The sequence below is a fragment of the Nomascus leucogenys genome, chromosome 15, assembly GCF_006542625.1.
Source record: "Nomascus leucogenys isolate Asia chromosome 15, Asia_NLE_v1, whole genome shotgun sequence".
Taxonomy (NCBI): Eukaryota; Metazoa; Chordata; class Mammalia; order Primates; family Hylobatidae; genus Nomascus; species Nomascus leucogenys.
Genome location: NC_044395.1, coordinates 67,400,785 through 67,417,836, shown reverse-complemented (window position 1 = coordinate 67,417,836; position 17,052 = coordinate 67,400,785). Strand labels below are relative to the sequence as shown.

The window sequence follows — 17,052 nt, the reverse complement described above, 5'->3', positions numbered from 1 at the left end:
CCATGTCTGGCTAATTTAGAGACAGGGTTTCACTATGTTGGCCAGGCTGGTCTCGAACTCCTGACCTCGTGATCCGCCCACCTCGGCCTCCCAAAGTGCTGGGATTATAGGCATGAGCCACCATGCCCAGCCAAACAGCACCTTCTTAATGAGGCCTATGCAGGCTATCTGGTTAAAAATTCCTAGCTACCCTTCCTGGCATTCTCAACCCCTCTTACCCTGTTCTATTTTTTTTTTCTCTATCACTTACCACTTTCTTATATACTACAGAATTTGGTTATCATCATTGTTTATTGTCTTTCTCTCCCAACTAGAAGTTTGGGTCCATTAAGAAAAGCGTTTTGTCATGTGTTCACTGATGTACCTCAAGCCTAGTGTACACAGCAGTCTCTCAACAAATATGTGTTGAATGAATGAATGAATGAACGAGTGAATGAACTGTCAGCCCAAGAGAATGTTCAGCAAGATGAATATAAAAAAAGATCTGGCCCACATAGAGGACCTGTCATGTTTACCTCTGGCCATTATCCTCCACCCCTTCATTTCACAGGGTACTACATTAGTTCTTAATCAATTACTTATAGTCAGTTGTGAGATAAGTGTCAATAGGAATTTATAATTAACAATAATTATAGTATCGAGATTTGCAATTTACTTAAAAGACAACAGATATCTCATTAACTTGAACTCCAGTTTACTTTCTTCAGTGGGACAAAAAGTGATAGAGTCACACCCAAATGCTGGACCTCATGCGTCTTACACATGTGCACATCATCTATTTTGGAGATCTCAGAATATTAAAAACCTGGAATCACTAGGCTATCAAAGCTCTGATCTGACAAAAAGTAAAATGACAGTAAATCGAAACTCTTCCAGTCTTTGTCTAAACTCAAAGATATTGCTAGAGTCCCATATAATCTTTGACAGCAGTTGTTTCAACATCAAATATTGGACAAATAAACAACTTCGTCTGTAAGAAAGAGCACAGATGATATCTCCAAACACATGAAAAGATAAAGACAAACTGGGGATTAAGAGCAAATGTCCTTTGACGGACATTTTATGGTATCTACTTGATAATTTCCATGCATTTTAAAACTTTTTATCTGAAAATGAGTTCCAATCTTTAAAGTTGTAGGAAAAAGTAGTAAAAAAAAAAATTGTGTACCTTCTATCTTCCATAGGTATAGATATATATCTATACTGTTTATCTTTGCCTTTTGTTGACATTTTACCCATTTGCTTTATCATTTGCATTCACATGCTCTGTGCATGGGCATGTGTATGCACATACACACACACACACACAATTTTTTTTTCTGAACTATTTAAGGGCAAGTTACATAAATACTCAAGTATGCATTTCCTAAGAATAGGGATATGCTTTAATATAACCACAGTGCGATTCCAAATTTCATATATTATATTGATACAATATTTTAATCTACTGTCCATATTTCAATTTTGTCAGTTGACCTAATAATGTCCTAGATAGCTTTTTTTTTTTTTTTGCCTCAATTATAGCATCTGGTCCAGGGTGAAGTACTGCATTTGTCATGTGTCTTAGCTTCTTTTAATCTGGAACATTTCCATAGCCTTTCTTTCTTTTGTAACAGACATCTTTGAAGTATACAGTCCCCTTTTGCCATTTTTTTGTTCATAGAAAGTTCCTCATGTTGTGTTTTTATGAATTTTAAAAATGATACTCAGCTGGACTACGTAAGTGATATTGTATCCTTCTCCAGTATCACATCTGAAGGCATATGATGTCCCTATGTCCTTAATTGGTGATGTTAATTTTTAATCACCTGGTCAAATTATTGTCTGATTTCTCCATTAATTGTTGTTTCTTTTTCTTTCTTTTTTTTTTTCAACAAATAAGTGATCTCTGGGAGAAACTCTCTAAGATAGTGCAAATATTCTGCTCCTCATCAAATTTGCCCTAGATTTGGCATCCGTTGATCCTTATCTGATCTGGTAATTACCATGATGGTTGCAAAATAATAATTTTCCCACTCCAGTCTTCCTTCCACATTTACCAGTCAGCTCCTGGCATTTTACTGTAAGCATGAGTCCTCATTTCTCTCTCATTGATTTATCTATTTATTATTACTATGGATAATAAATGCCTTTACTTCAATAGCTTAGAATTTTTTATTGTACTTACTTTGGTGATCAAATTGTTCCAGATTTAGCCAGTTGGTATCCCTTCTGAATCCTTGTGATATGCTCCCATCACTTTTTTAAACACTTTAATACTTTCTTACTTTCTGGTATAAAAAGACACTTTAGGTTCATCTTGTACCTACCCTGCCACAGCCCTGGAATCATCCATTTCTCTAAGGAGCTCTGGTTCCTTTTAATGGAGAATGGTATTAGAAACTAAGACCTGAGCATAATGTGGCTTCTTGCTACTGGGGTTTCTTTGCTTCATGTCCTCTTCAGCAGATAGAGATAGCAAATGTGTGCACATGTATGTACACATAAACATACAGTTACATGCATATACATGTGTACATAAGCATGCATACACATGCAAAATGTGTGTTTTAAAATGCAATAGAAATACAAAGTGATACCATAGGAAATGGAAGCTTATAAAACAAGCTCACAACATTTTTCCAGAACTCAGAGAAAAAGAATAAAGGAATGAGTGATGATAAGATAAAAAAAAATGAATGAGAGAGATTCAATAAATCCAACATACATATAAGAATTCTGGAAGGAAGGCCAGGCGCAGTGGCTTACACCTGTAATCCCAGTGCTTTGGGAGGCTGTGGCAGAAGGACTGCCTGAGTCCAGGAGTTCAAGACCAGCCTGAGCAACAAAGTGAGTCCTCATCTCTACAAAAAATACAAAAATTAGCCAGGCATGGTGGCACACACCTGTAGTCCCAGCTACTCAGGAGGCTGAGGTGGGAGGATTGCTTGAGCCTAGGAGGCTGAGGCTGCAATGAGCTGTGATCATGACACTGCACTCTAGCCTGAGATCCTGTCTCAATTGTTTGGTAATGGCTCTTATATTCCTTCCAGAGCCCACAGAGTTAAGAACAGAAGGGAACCAGCTTACCTGCACTACAGTATGGAAGAATTGAGACCAATAGTTCTGTCCTGGTCTCCTCCTGTGTATTAGTGAGGCCCTCAGTAGCCTCCTCTCTATACCACACTGGCTGGAGGAAGTGATCTGCTAGAGCATCAATACCTATTCTTATTTGGGGCATGCTGCCTGGTGTAGGACTGTGTTGAACAGGGCTACAAAAAGGCTAAGTTCTATAAGGAGGGCACCCTTACATTTCTCCTGCACATGCTTTTAGCCCCTGACCCCATCTCATTCTGATGGAACATTCACTTGTTTGCCTTCCTTATCAGACTGTGAGTCCCCATACCCCCACCCTAAGCACAACACCTGCCATGGTCAATATATGATGTTTTTGTCCTGAAATTTTCATTTATAAAAGACACCAATGAAGGTATGTGATTCCCAAGGCTTGCTTGGGGTCATACAGGACACAGAACCCTGAGTTCCAACTCTTATTTCAGTTGAAGGGTCTATCACAGAGTGATAATGGAGGGTGTGGGGATCCTCAGTACCAGTGAAGATGACATAGGCGTGGTGCAGTTCATTGAGGTCGCTGACTGTGTTCTGGAACTGACGCTCTAGGGAGACGAGCTGGTGCTCAGTACTCCTCTGATCTTGTGTGGGGTCCATAAAGGGACCGGAGAGGGCCTTTGCAAGCAGGCCTTCCAGCTCTGCCAATGCTGCTGCCATCAGCTGCTGCAGCTTGGGCATAATGTCATGTCGCTTGCTGAGCAGGAACTCTGAAGCCTGGCTTTTCTCAAACTGAAATGCCTCCCACATATCCAGAAGCTGTGGGGCAAGCAGAGGGCAGTGGAGTAGATGTGGTTGTGGGGGAGGATGGTGGGGAAGGATGGGTGACTCCCCAAATTGCCTTCTCACCGAGATGTCCAGTGCTTCATTCTCAGCACTAAAGAGGCTAAAGTGGTTGCGGATGAGTTCATGGAGTGCCCGTATGTATTCCATTCGCTCCTCCAGCTCGACGTACTGTTCATTGGCTTCATTCAACTGCAGGAACTACAGCATGAGACCAGCAGCCCCACAACCCCACGTACCTCTTTGGTCCCATCCCCAAGGGGAACTCCCACCTTTTGGAGTGAAGTCTCCAGACCCAGTTGCAGCCTTGTAATCAACTGGAATCAGGGGCAATCTGGGATCAAATCCCTCTCTGACCCAGATCTCTCTGGTGAAGGGTCCACTTCTCACCCACCACCCCATTACCTTGATGACAAGGCAACAATTTTCTATCTGACTGTCACAGAGAGCACAACTCTCTCATCACACCAGGGCCTCCCTGTGACATGAGGAACCTGAGGGCCACATGGACAGGGTAAGAATTAGCAAGGGTAGATCCCTTAGGTGAGCACAGTTTAAGAGCATCAAGCCCTGCTGGGAGCTCAGCAGAGACCTGAAGAGAGTGTGCTGAGCTTTTGAGCAGGATGGGCCCTGAATAAACTGGGAAGGATGGATGGGGAGAGCCCACCTTCTGGGTGCACTGTGCAATGGCGTGAATATCTGAGTTGATGGTTCGGAAGATGTGCATGAAATCTGTGAGCTCTGTCATGAGTTGTTGACTGAGACTCCAGCACTCATTTTGCACCTGTGCAAGAATGTCCTTCCTTATGCTGTCCAGCTTGGATTCTGGAGACAGGAGAGTAAAGTGTGAGGGGATGCATAAAAAAGAAGGGGTGCGCTGTGGTCCAGAGTGGGAGTAGGCTGAATGGCAGGTCAGACCATGAATTATCTCATTTAATGCTTGTTGAATCCCTACTCAATGTCCAGTCAGCTGCTATGCACGGGGGACTGTTCTCTATACTGGTAGACAAGAGCAAATGAATGAGATGGAAAGTTTCCCCACCCTGAAAAGCTCATAATATGAGGCAGAGACAGACATATAAATGAGCAATCACAAATCATTGTGATAAATCCACTGTGAGTGCCTGGGAGCCTTCAGCCAGTATAGCTAAGAGGTGGGGGTGCCAGGGGGTGTCCTGAGAAGGCTGGGCAAGGCCCCTTCAGAGAAGGGAACATTGGAGTTGGATGTGTTGACTAGTTAATGCTCCAAAAAGATGAAACAGTGTGTGCAAGGGTATGGAAATGACACGTTTGTGAATAGCAGAGTACTCTAGCAGAGATAAAAGTATTCTGGTTTTGGAGTCTTACTGCCCTTGCTCTAGAAGAAGGGGGACCAAGAAAGTAGTATGATCTGCCTTTTGTTTTTAAGGATTAAAGAAGGTCTCAGGTGGATAAGGGGCTAGAAAGTAATCCTGGAAGCTGCCCTTGGCAGTATGAACAACTTTATTATCTCAGAGAGCAGGGATAACACCCATATGATACCTCATAAAATCTAAGATCTCGTTGTAAGAAGCACCATTATTTTATATACCACTAACAAAGAAAAAACTGATGCCATCTAAACTCTAACATGTCTTCAATCATGAGACACCTTTGAAGTTCAGAGATGTTAAAATATGCACAGAATGGGAAAAATACAATATAGAAATATGGTACACCAAATAGAGTATAGAGTGCTTTCTACATACCAGACACTATTTCAAGTACTTTAATTATATTTTATCCTTACAAATTCCCTTTGAAGTAAATACTATTATTTTACAGATAAGCAAACTGAAGCTCAGAGAGGTTATGTCACTTGATCAACATCACACAGTGGCAGAGCAAGGATTCAAACTCAGGCAGCATGGCTCCACTTCATTATATTTTAAATATAAATATGTTTATATTATAAATATAAATGTAAACATAAAATATATATGTTTATAAAAAGTATTTAAAAATATATTTTATGTTATGTGCGAAGTAAACTGGCCGATCCTCTATTAGCATCTCTGCAACTAGAAAGTAAAACAGTGAGTTTGGGGGACAGATAATTGAAACATACTGGGTATGTCACTTTCAGAGACTTGGAGGAAGTAACCAAGACGACGGGGTACTAAGACCTGAGATTAAGAAAACCTGCTGAGAGGAAGCCTATTGAGAGACAACCTATATCAAACAGAACATGAAGATCTAAACTCATCCTTTTTCACACTGTCCCTTTGGAACATAACAGTAACTAGGCCATTGCAATGCTGCCACATTTTTTTGTTTGTTTGCTTTTTTACGGTGCTGCTTTTGGACCAGTAGCAACAGGCAGATGAAGGCAGATGGGAGCTCAACAGTGACACCGCATGGTATAAAGGAGCAACGCACTGATAAAATACCAGGACTCCTTGGGATTAGAAGCTGGAGATGGATGAAAACAGATTTAAGAGATACTTAGAGGGCAGAAGAATGACAAGGATTTGGTGACAGGTTGGATGTAGTAAGGTCAAGGAGAGGGAGGAGTAAAGGGTGACCCCAAGTTTCTGGTGAAGCTAATTCGTCAGAGTGTATAATTACGCCATTCGTTGTTCAAGGGAGTTCAGGAAGAAGAGAAACAACAGAGTTAAGTTAGAGGGTTAGATAAAATTAGATCAGCAAGAAGGATGAAAGTAGACACAAGGGGATAAGGTGAAATGAAAAAAAATATTAAGCACTTACTGCATGCCACACTCAATGCTAAGAGTATTGCAAATAATATCTCACTTAATCATCCTTACTATAACCCTGTGAGTGACTGTGTTATTATGCCTAGCTTACAAATAAAGAAACTAAAACACAGTAATCTGAAGTTACAAAGCAAGTGAAAAAAACGGAGACAGGGTTCTAAATCCAGTGCTTATTTCTCTCCACCTGCTCCTCTTAAAGAGGCTAGTTGGTCCTGGATTGAGGATCAAGAAGTTAACAAACTAGAACAACAATGAGCTTTCTCAGCAGCAGTGAAGTAAAGCCTGACCAAAACAGGGCCAGAGAGAAGATAAAACAATCAAAGGTCCTCCCGGTTCCTGCCTTGCCCGCCTGAACCCCCTGTACAAGAGCAGGGAGATTTAGTGGCCCATTGGATACCTAATGATACATGTGCTTTCATCTGTTGAGAGCCAAGACAGGGAAGGCTAAGCAAGCAGGGCATACAAGCAAACTCTTTCCAGGCCCCAGTGGCTTCTAACCTTCATAAAGAAAGCAGGCCTGGGAAGCCATGGGTCCAATAGAATCTAGTCTTCACAGGAAGTAGATACTATTGGCTATTGCCATCCTTGAGGCTAGGTGAGGAAAGAGAACAACCTCCATATTTCCTAAAAGAACAAATCACTGGCTTCCAAATCTACCCCACTGTGAGCCTCTCTATGGCGAACTCCTAGGCTGAGGCACTAGCTAGTACACAATAGCATGAGATATCCTTCCCATGGGAAGGGAGAAAGAGAAAAGAGGATAAAATACTAGGTCATAAACCAGATTTCTCAGAGACCCAGGGATACCAACAATTGGGCGTTGGCTTAGTAGGGGTAGATGTGGCAAGAGGAGGGAACCTGAGATGGGTTGAGGAGAAAATAGATAGTAGAATGGTCTTGAGCCCCACTTTCTATATAGAACTTTGGGAAAGACCACCTTTTAGGGTGTCCCTTGCTAACGTGAAACAGTCACAGCAGAGTAGAAATCATACTGTTATGTGTTGTAGTAAAAAGAGGGGCAGATATAATGCTTACCAGTTTCCCACAACTCCCAAATGGCAGGGGATAGAGATGACAGCAGAGAATTGATAGCCAGTGGCCTAGATGAAGTTCCTGTGTTGAGGGGCTAGGGACCCTGAAGCAAAAGCCATGGGGGTAGCCAGCCTAAGACAGAGAATGGATGAAGGATTCACGAAAACTCCAAGGATCAGCTATGCCAGCAAATGTCAAGACAAGGACAGGTCAGCAAAGATAGACACTCCAGGTCCCTATTAGTCCAAGAAAACACACCACAGCTCTACCAGCCCAGGACACAGCTGCACCAGAAGCAGCAATGTCAGGAGGGCAGAGACCAGGCAAGGATGTATTACACCTCAGAAGCCAGCCCACTGGCCTTCCCCAGTACAGGTGGCACCTTGGGAAGGAAAAGGGAGGAAAAGACATTTGAGAGTGAAAACAACCCAGAACTACAGTATAAATTTTCAATTTCCCAGATACCCCAAATAGATTGAATCAGACCCAAAGTGACTGCTTTAAATGAAAGGAGCTTTCTTTAATTGGAAAGGTTACATTCTTTCACTACCAGTAGAAGTTAGGACTACAGAGTAAGACAAGATCAGTTAAAGAGAGTAGCTTTTTACACATGCAAATTGTAGTATAAATTTCACTCAGCTACATGCAGAGAGAAGGCACCCTAGATTCCCAAGAATCTCTGTAAAGACACTGAGCCTAGTAGCCGAAGCACAGGAACATGATTCCTAAGGAATACAGGGTATGAGCAGAGCCAAAACAGAGAGGCCGACCTCTGCAGTGAGCATACCTTTGATGGCAAAGGAAAGGGCCTGGGACCTCGGGCTTTGGAAGGCTTCATAGGTCCAATAACAGGCCTGCACCAAAGGTCTCTGGAGGACATTCCAGGACCAAGGCAGGCCATGTGAATAGACATACAGAAAAGTGAAGGAGGAGAGGGAAGAGAAGCAGTACTCACCCATCTCTGCCTGGACATCATGGCAGCTAAGTAGCAGCAACTTGCCTTTTGTGAGCAACTCGATAGGCATACTGGAGACACGGGCCTGCCAAATATTTAGGCGGCTCACCAGCATCACGTAGTTCTTGATGGGACCACCTCTCATGTCTTCCAGCTTCTGAGGCCCCCAGGATTGCAGGAATTCATAAATGCCTGTTATCCAGTGATGTTCCCTGCAGAATTCCTGCACCTCGCACAGCACACCCTAAGGGCAGACAAGGTGTTTAGGGCAGAGGCAGGTGGCTATAATGGGAATTGGTGGGCAGCGCCCTATCCCTTAAACCACTGTTCTCACCTCCAGCAGCACCTGTTGTATATGCAGTGCCTGCTGGATCTGAGGGTTGTTGTCCAGGTCTTCCTCCAGCTGCTTATAATTGCGGGGGAAGTACTGGCCCCGCAGCCGATATCCGCGGACCTCCAAGATACCAGCAATTGGGTGAGACTTCCAGGGCCACACCAATCCCACATTCGGGCCACAGAAGATGCTCACAGCATCACTGGGCTGGCCCTGGAACTTGGGCATCAGAAATTCGGTTTTTGAGTCCTCCTCTTCATCTTCTTCTAGTGGAGCACATGCCATAATTGTCCGTGAGTACCCTCCAGAGCCCATAAACAACCTTCCTTTCTCCTTGCCCTCAGTGTACACACACACACACGCACACACACACACACCCATTCTCTGCTCATGAGTGAGTTAACACATACATCTATATCACAAATGTAAAATACCAGACCCATGAAGGGGATTTATTAGTTAGGGTTCATGTGCAAATAACATAATTTGGCTAGTCTAAGCAGGGAGGGACTTATTAAAGAATATTAAATGGGTTGCAGAATAATAGGAGAGCTAAAATACAAAACCACTGAAGGTTGAGCATCTAGGGCTGTGTGCTGCCTGGCAAAATGAGATGTCACTGTCACACCATCAACTACAAAACACACTGCCTCTGCTATGATCCACAGAATGGATGGCATATGCCCTGACTCTTTCCCCCTCTTAATTCAATTCTGAATCAAAGTCTTTTGTAGATCTAACTGGTGGATCCTAAATTGTATATGACACCTAGCTGCAGGCGAGTCTGGGAAGTGTAGTTTGTAGTCTCTGGCATCTGCAGAACAGAGGAGTTGGTGGGAAGGAATATTGAACATGCCAGTCCTCAGTTATCTGTCTTAAAGAATATTCTTGAACCTAGCCACTCATTAACTCTTTAGGAACTGGTTAACTGACAAGTTTAGTATTTGTGTTAAAACTTCGCACAAAATAAAGGAAAGAATTAAAATGTTCAGAATAAGAGCCATACTATCCACACCCAAACCCTGTAGTACTCCTAGCTGATCTCTTCTCTTCTCCAACTGTACTCACTCTCTAGGAAATGTCATCCAGCTTTATGGCTGTAAGTACCACATATTTGCTCCCAAATTTATCTGTAGCCCAGATCTCTCACTTAACTCCAATCCCATTTAAATAACTGCCTACTTCACTTCTCTATCTGGATGTCTAACATGCACCTCAAATTTAACAGAGCCAAAATGAACTCTAATTCCTCCCTGCCAAAACTGCAGTCTTCCAATTTCAGTAAATGGAAACTCTGCTCTTCCAGTTTCTCCAGTCAAAATCTTTACAGTCACCTTTGACTCTTTTTCACATACAACACATCCCCCCATTTAAAAATCCTGTTGTCTCTACTTTAAAAATATATCCAGAATCTACCAATTCTCACATTTACCACCACCTGCCCTCCTCCCCCGGCCCAAGTCACCATCATCTTTTACTGCATTATTGCAAAAGCCTTCTAACTTTTCTCCCTGCATTGGCCCTTGCCTCCTATACCTTATAGTCTCTGCTCCATGTAAGAAAAAGAATGATCCTTTAAAAAAATGCCAGAAGGGATTCTGAGAAGATGATGGCAATGGCAGCATCATTTTGAAATCTCCCCCAAATGCCCATGTAAAAACGACAGAACAATTAGATAGCAAAACCAAAAACGCATTTTTTAGCAAATGAGGACAAGGGATCCTCACAAATCCTAAAATACAAGTAGGTGGGGTCAAACCATCTGCAACCTCAAAACACACATGGCATCACCATTTGTGATGAATGATGCAGCGGGAAACAATGAAGCAACAGATGGACCTAAGAATAAGAAAACCCCCAAACAGCCATCAAGCATTTACTGGGAGGCAGAGGGCCCATTTGAGAACAGCAGGTAAAACTGGAAGGGGGTCTTACCCCCTCCAAGAACAGGTGAGGTAAGGTCTATAGAAGCTTAAGTAATCTATGCCCTGTGTACTCTTGAAACCGAACAGTCAGGGCTCCCTTTTGGGACACAGCTCGTCACGGAGAAAATGCTGGGAGTAGAATAAGGATTGAGCAGCAATAGAGAAAAAGGAAAAGTCTAGATGAAGGTAGGGGAGGGAAACCAGAAAACCTCAGAAAGTAAGCCATCATTTGTTTTAATACAGAAAAACAATAGAAAGTGAAACTGAGAGGTTAGAGAACTATTTTGAACCAAGTCTTCTTTTGAAAGTTAAGAAAAGCTAAAATTTCCAGTTTTCTATGAGCAGTAGAAAAGTATCAACATCAAACCCCATACCAAGAAAAAAACAAAGCAAGGCATAGAATAAATCCCTAGAGACAATGAAAGCACGTCAAAAACCAGAGCAAAACTATAGCCTATTTCAAAACAAGCTAAAAGACAATAGAAAAATGACATGAGAGGACACATATCAGAATTAGAAAAACTCAGAAGTTATGTGACAGAACTATGGAAAGAATTATAAATTAAAGAAAAAACAATTTCATAATGGAAATTTAACTAAAATGGGACATAAGAGTAAACAAATGCGACAGATAATTTCTCAAGAAAAATAGAAGGCAAAATAAGGGTAATTATACAACTAAAAAGGAAATAAAAAACAATTTTAAAGATTTCAAGAGAAAGGGAAAAATATTGGGGATGGGTGATAAGGATCTAATGTATCAGTAACAAGATTCCCTGAAGGAAAAAAAAAAGCAAGGGAAGAGAACAAATATTAAAAACCATAATTCAGAAAAATTGTTCTGAAATTTAAAAAAAGATATAAAGCCACATTTTGAAAGAACATACCTGAGAATCCTTCCCCAGAATGTTCAATACCAACACATATTCTAACAAAAATAACTAGATTTCAATAAAAAAGAAAAAAAATCTAGGCAAAAAGAACAAGTGATTTTGTAAAGCAAATAAAATTAGACTATCGAAGGCTTTTTGATAGCAACTCATAATGTCCTAAGAAAACATAGGAACATATTTAAGATACGCAAAGGAAAAAAGTATAAACCATCAACTTTATATCCAGCAACACTAACTTTCAAAAGGTACAAATTGTTATCAACATAGAAGAACTTCAGAATTTTGTCCCTACAAGCCCTTCCTGAGGAATTTAGTAAAAAGTGACCTTCAGACAAACAAAATTACTAGAAAGACATCAACACAACGACTGCTGGTGGGTTTAAAGATATTGTTACTTACAGAACTAAGATTAAGTGAGGGATAGAAGGGAAAGAGTATAGTATGAAATGACGATGTAGAGAATGCTGGTGATTCTCTTGCTTGCCAGGTGGACAGAGCCTACCTGAAGAATGGGACTCTGAAGGTATATTGGTTGATTACTCAATAGCTATTCCCTTCTCCCTTCCTCTATGGTTATAGAACCATCTTCCATGAGACACTGAGAACGTCAGCCATTTGATTTCCTAGCCTATCTTACAGCTAGAGGTAGACACATGACGCAGATTTTGATGCTGAGATGTAAAAGTGAGTCTGATGGGGAGTTTCCGGAAAAGATTCCTTTTCCTGGCAAAAAGTGAGAGTCAGACACAGAGCTCTCTTGTTAACCTTGCCTCTCCTTTTCTGCCTGATTTTGCTTGAGAATGGGATGCTTGACATTGCAGCTTGTCTTGCAACTATGAGGCAACAAGCCTGAGAATGAAAAAACAAAAAAACAAAAACCACTTTATTGTGGCCTCCTCCACCACACATTAACTCTCTTACAGAATCTGCTCTTAAATATAGCTAAAAGCAGGAAAGAGTGATGCAAAGATACAAAGAACCTGATACTTGATGACCACTTTTGAGCCACAGAACAAACTCTGGAAGCACCTACTTCAAGACTTCTTGTTTTGTTTTACTTTGTTTAGGCCACTGTGGCTGAATCTAGCTGCATCATGAATTTTTTAGTTATAGGTGCGTACATAGTTTTGAGTTAAGATTACTTAATCCAAAATCAACCCCCATACTCAGGCCCATATAATAGACGTTTATAGCCAAACACAAGCATAGCTGAAGACTGCAACCTCCCCCATCATACACAACCTTCTAAGAGGATCTGCCCTTGCCTATAGCTAAAAGCCAGTTATTTTGCACCATGACACATTCCCTTGCCATAGCTTATGAATAAATCATGCAATCTACAGGAGAAGCTGAATCAATCATACTCCTTGTCTTGAAATTTGAACTAAATCAGTCTCATGAACAGGAAAACTCAAATATCATATAAAGTGAAGGATGGAGTTGGTGTCATAAAAAGTTTAAGTTATTTGAAAGAAGTAGTTATAAGGGAGCAGAAAGCCCAAAGGAAGCAGCGATAACTGGTCTCAGGAATCACGGCAGAGGAACTGGAAAGATGCACAGAGAGAAGAGATGATAAAAAGCATAAGCAGAAATTTGAGAGACAGGGGTTCTCTTCCTGATATTCTACTTTCAAATTCTGTGAAGATGGGTGCTGTTACTTCTTCTCTACCTTTGAATTTAGTAATTGTCTGTTTTGTGAGCTCCAAAATATAAGACAAGCTTGAAGAGCAGTGATTCTAGATGCCAGGACCTATGAGAGTGCTCAGGCAATATGGTGCTATACAAAGTCAATTGTGATTCCAAGCAATGGAAAGAAAAGCTAGTCTATTTTTAATGGAATTTGGCAAAAGAACATACCAACAAAACAAAACAGAAATCACTAACTTCATAGCCAAGGTAAGAATGAAATAAACTTTGCTTATAATGAGAAAATTTTTAAAAATTTTTAGATTTGGTATCTCTGTCACCCAGGCTGGAATGCAGTGGTGTGATCATGCCTCACTGCAGCCTCAAACTCCTGAGATCAAGCAATCCTTCCACCTCAGCCATCTGAGTAGCTGAGACTACAGGTGCACACCACCATGCCTGGCTGATTTGTAAATTTTTTTGTACAGGCAGGGTCTCACTATGTTGCTCACATTGGTCTCAAACTCCTGGCCTCAAGTAACCCTCCCGCTTTGGCCTCCCAAAGTGCTGAGATTACAGGTGTGAGCCACTGTGCCTGGCCATAAGAAGAAATTTGAAATCAACTAAATCAAAGGAATGTAATTTACCTGCCATTTCTAAGGGATTTGGGGCTTCAATTGAAAATTTATATGTATTGATATAATACATATAAGTCAACATGGAGTTGAATTTTAAAATATCAATCCAACTTGAAAGGCTTCAATGATATAGATCTTTACTATAGGTTTCCTTGAATGAGTGACTCAGATATTCTACACAGAGCAAAGCTTCTTGTTAAACATATTTATACGACTCCTCATACCTCCAAGGTTGCTTTCTCACAGAGCAGCAAGGAAAAAAATCTTTCCTTCTCTTTCATTTATAAATCTACTCACAGTCACGCCGCTTCCCTCTATACTTCCTCTTCCTAGTCCTACTGCTCATACCTCATACTCCAAAGAGACCTTCCCTGTGCAGTCTCCTCACAAAAAATCATAGTTTTCATATTTTTGCATTATATCTCCAAGCTAATTTCAGCCATCCCAACCAAAATGTACATCAAGAGATTATATAATTAAAATTAGGCAATCCTTTGTCTCTTTTCAGTGTAACAGATTTATCTTACCACAAATATCAAAAAGTTATTCCAATCTTAGTAGGATATTGCCATACTAAAGTTTAAGGTTTTTGGATTTGACATCTGACAGATGAGAAAAGTGATTATCTGATCGTGCTGAGTTTTGAACTGCAGAAAACTTCTGAAAAGATTGTAAGGACATCAAATAGTAACAGTAATACTCTCTTGTTTAGTTGTAAAATGTTCTCTGGAAAATATTGGAGAACACCGTTTAAGACTGGAGAATATGTTGCAACTATTTTATTAATAATATCCTGAGTATTCTTTTAGTGATTAGAACCTAGTCAATGTATACATTTCTATTGAAAGGAGTTAATTTTCATACTTTTGTGTGTAAGTGGGGCTATTGAAATTATTTTGTAATTTAGTTAAAAGGCCATACAAATTTTGCCTCATTTAAGTAAAAGTTTTCTCAGTTGGATGTATGTTTCTTAAAGACTACTATTAGTGTTTTAACTGCTACTTATTTACCTTTATTCAAAATTTATTCCATTTTTTAAACTTTTATTTTAGATTCCGGGGTACATGTGCAGGTTTGTTATATAGGTAAACTCATATCACAGGAGTTTTTTGTACAGATTATTTCATCATGGTACTAATCCTAGTACCCAATGGTTGTTTTTTTCTGTTCCTCTCCTTCCTCTCATCCTCCACCCTGACGTAGGCTCCAGTGTCTGTTGTTCCCCTCTTTGTGTCCATGAGTTCTCATCATTTAGCTCCCACTTATAAGTGAGAAAAACAGTCACAACAAAAGCAAAAATTGACAAATGGGATCCAGTTAAACTTAAGAGCTTCTGCACAGCAAAAGAAACTATCAACAGAGTAAACAGACAACCTACAGAAAGGGAGAAAATATTTGCAAACTATGCATCTGGCAAAGGTCCAATATCTAGCATCTATAAGGAACTTAAACAAACTTACAAGAAAAAAAAACAGCCCCACTAAAAAGTGGGCAAAGGACATGAACAGACACTTTTCAAAAGAAGACATACATGCGGCCAACAAGCATATGAACAAAAGCTCAATATCATCGATCATTAGAGAAATGCAAATCAAACCTTTTTAATTTTTTTAAAGAATTTAAGGACAACAGAACTTCAGTTCTGGCTAGGCACAGTGGCTCATGCCTGTAATCCCAGCACTTTGCAAGGCCAAGATGGGAGGATTGCTTGAGGATAGGAGTTCACGACCAGCCTGGGCAACATAGCAAGACGCCATCTCTAAAAAAAAATTTAAAAATTAGCCAGGCATGGTGGTATGTGCCTGCAGTTCCAGCTACTTGGGAGGCTGAGGCGAAAAGATCACTTGAGCCCAGGAGGTTGAGGCTGCACTACTGCACTCCAGCCTGGATGACAGAGTGAGACCCTGTCTCGAAAACAAACAAACAACAAAAAGAACTTTGGTTCTGATTACTCAATTATATGAATCTGATTTTCCATTTATATCCTTTTGTTCTTCAAATTTTGTAGAAAAGTTTAAAGAATGGTACTATGAATACCCTTATCCATCCACTTAGATTCAACAATGATTAACATTTTGTCACATTGCATTATTTGTTTTTCCTTCTATCTTTTCATTCCCCTAAACATTTTGAAGGTAAGATACAAGCATCATGACATTTCATCCCTAAACATACCAATCCGTGTGCTTTTTTAACAGTAGAAGGGACAACCTAAGACATGGTAGGTGAATATTTTCAGCTTCACTAGAATTTAGAATAAAAATGCAAAAGGTTCTTTTTTGCTCCTTTTAACCATTCAAAAAATACTATAGCATATTTATAACATGAATTAGTACCACATATAATGAGAAAATGCTGTGAAATATCTGATTTATCTACATATTTAATACTAATAATAGTAAGAAGGCACATCTGTAGCATGTATTTCTATGTGCTGAGCACCATACTAGACACATTATCTCTTTTAATCTTTAAAATAATTCTTCAGGTTAGGTATTTTTGTTATTCCCACTTTGCAGACTAGTAAACTAATGAGTCTGACTCCAGAGCCTTTCTTCTTTCCACAGCACCATGTAAAACGAGTATCAATAGTCTCTATCAATTAACCTAAATTTATTTGGGGAAAACAATGTGCCCCAACTGGTGTATAATTTGTAAAAGACACAGGTTCCTTTCAGTGAACCTTTTTGCTCCTTGTCACCTATTCCCTAAAATTAACGTTATGTCTTTAAATCTTCTTAATGAACAGATAGAAGTTGAATGAGGAAATTAAAAAGTATGGATGAGTCAGATGTGACTGACTGCATTTAATGATTTTATTTGTGACAGCATTAGTATCCTAAATAAGGGAAATGTGAAGATGCATTTCCACGCTGATGGTTAATAAGTGTGAAGACTGATAACCAATAATAATTGGTAACCATAAAATATTTCAATACGTTGAATTAATCCATATGAAATGAAAAAGAGCTATATGACATAAAGCAAGTGTTGAGCAAGCAGAGCTCTTCAAACCAGTACAA

General features: G+C 40.1%; 1 protein-coding gene across 1 annotated transcript in view; it reads right to left on the bottom strand.

Annotated features, from left to right (window-relative positions):
- DNHD1 (dynein heavy chain domain 1) overlaps nt 1-17,052 on the bottom strand; it is an 83,555-nt gene that overhangs the window by 40,841 nt on the left and 25,662 nt on the right. Inside the window, exons 11-14 of the mRNA XM_030828751.1 lie at nt 8,948-9,213; nt 8,614-8,857; nt 4,559-4,716; nt 3,591-4,083 (exon numbers count right to left, since the gene is read on the bottom strand). Of these exons, the coding sequence (XP_030684611.1) occupies nt 3,591-4,083; nt 4,559-4,716; nt 8,614-8,857; nt 8,948-9,213 (1,161 nt within the window). The remainder of the gene's footprint in view (nt 1-3,590; nt 4,084-4,558; nt 4,717-8,613; nt 8,858-8,947; nt 9,214-17,052) is intronic.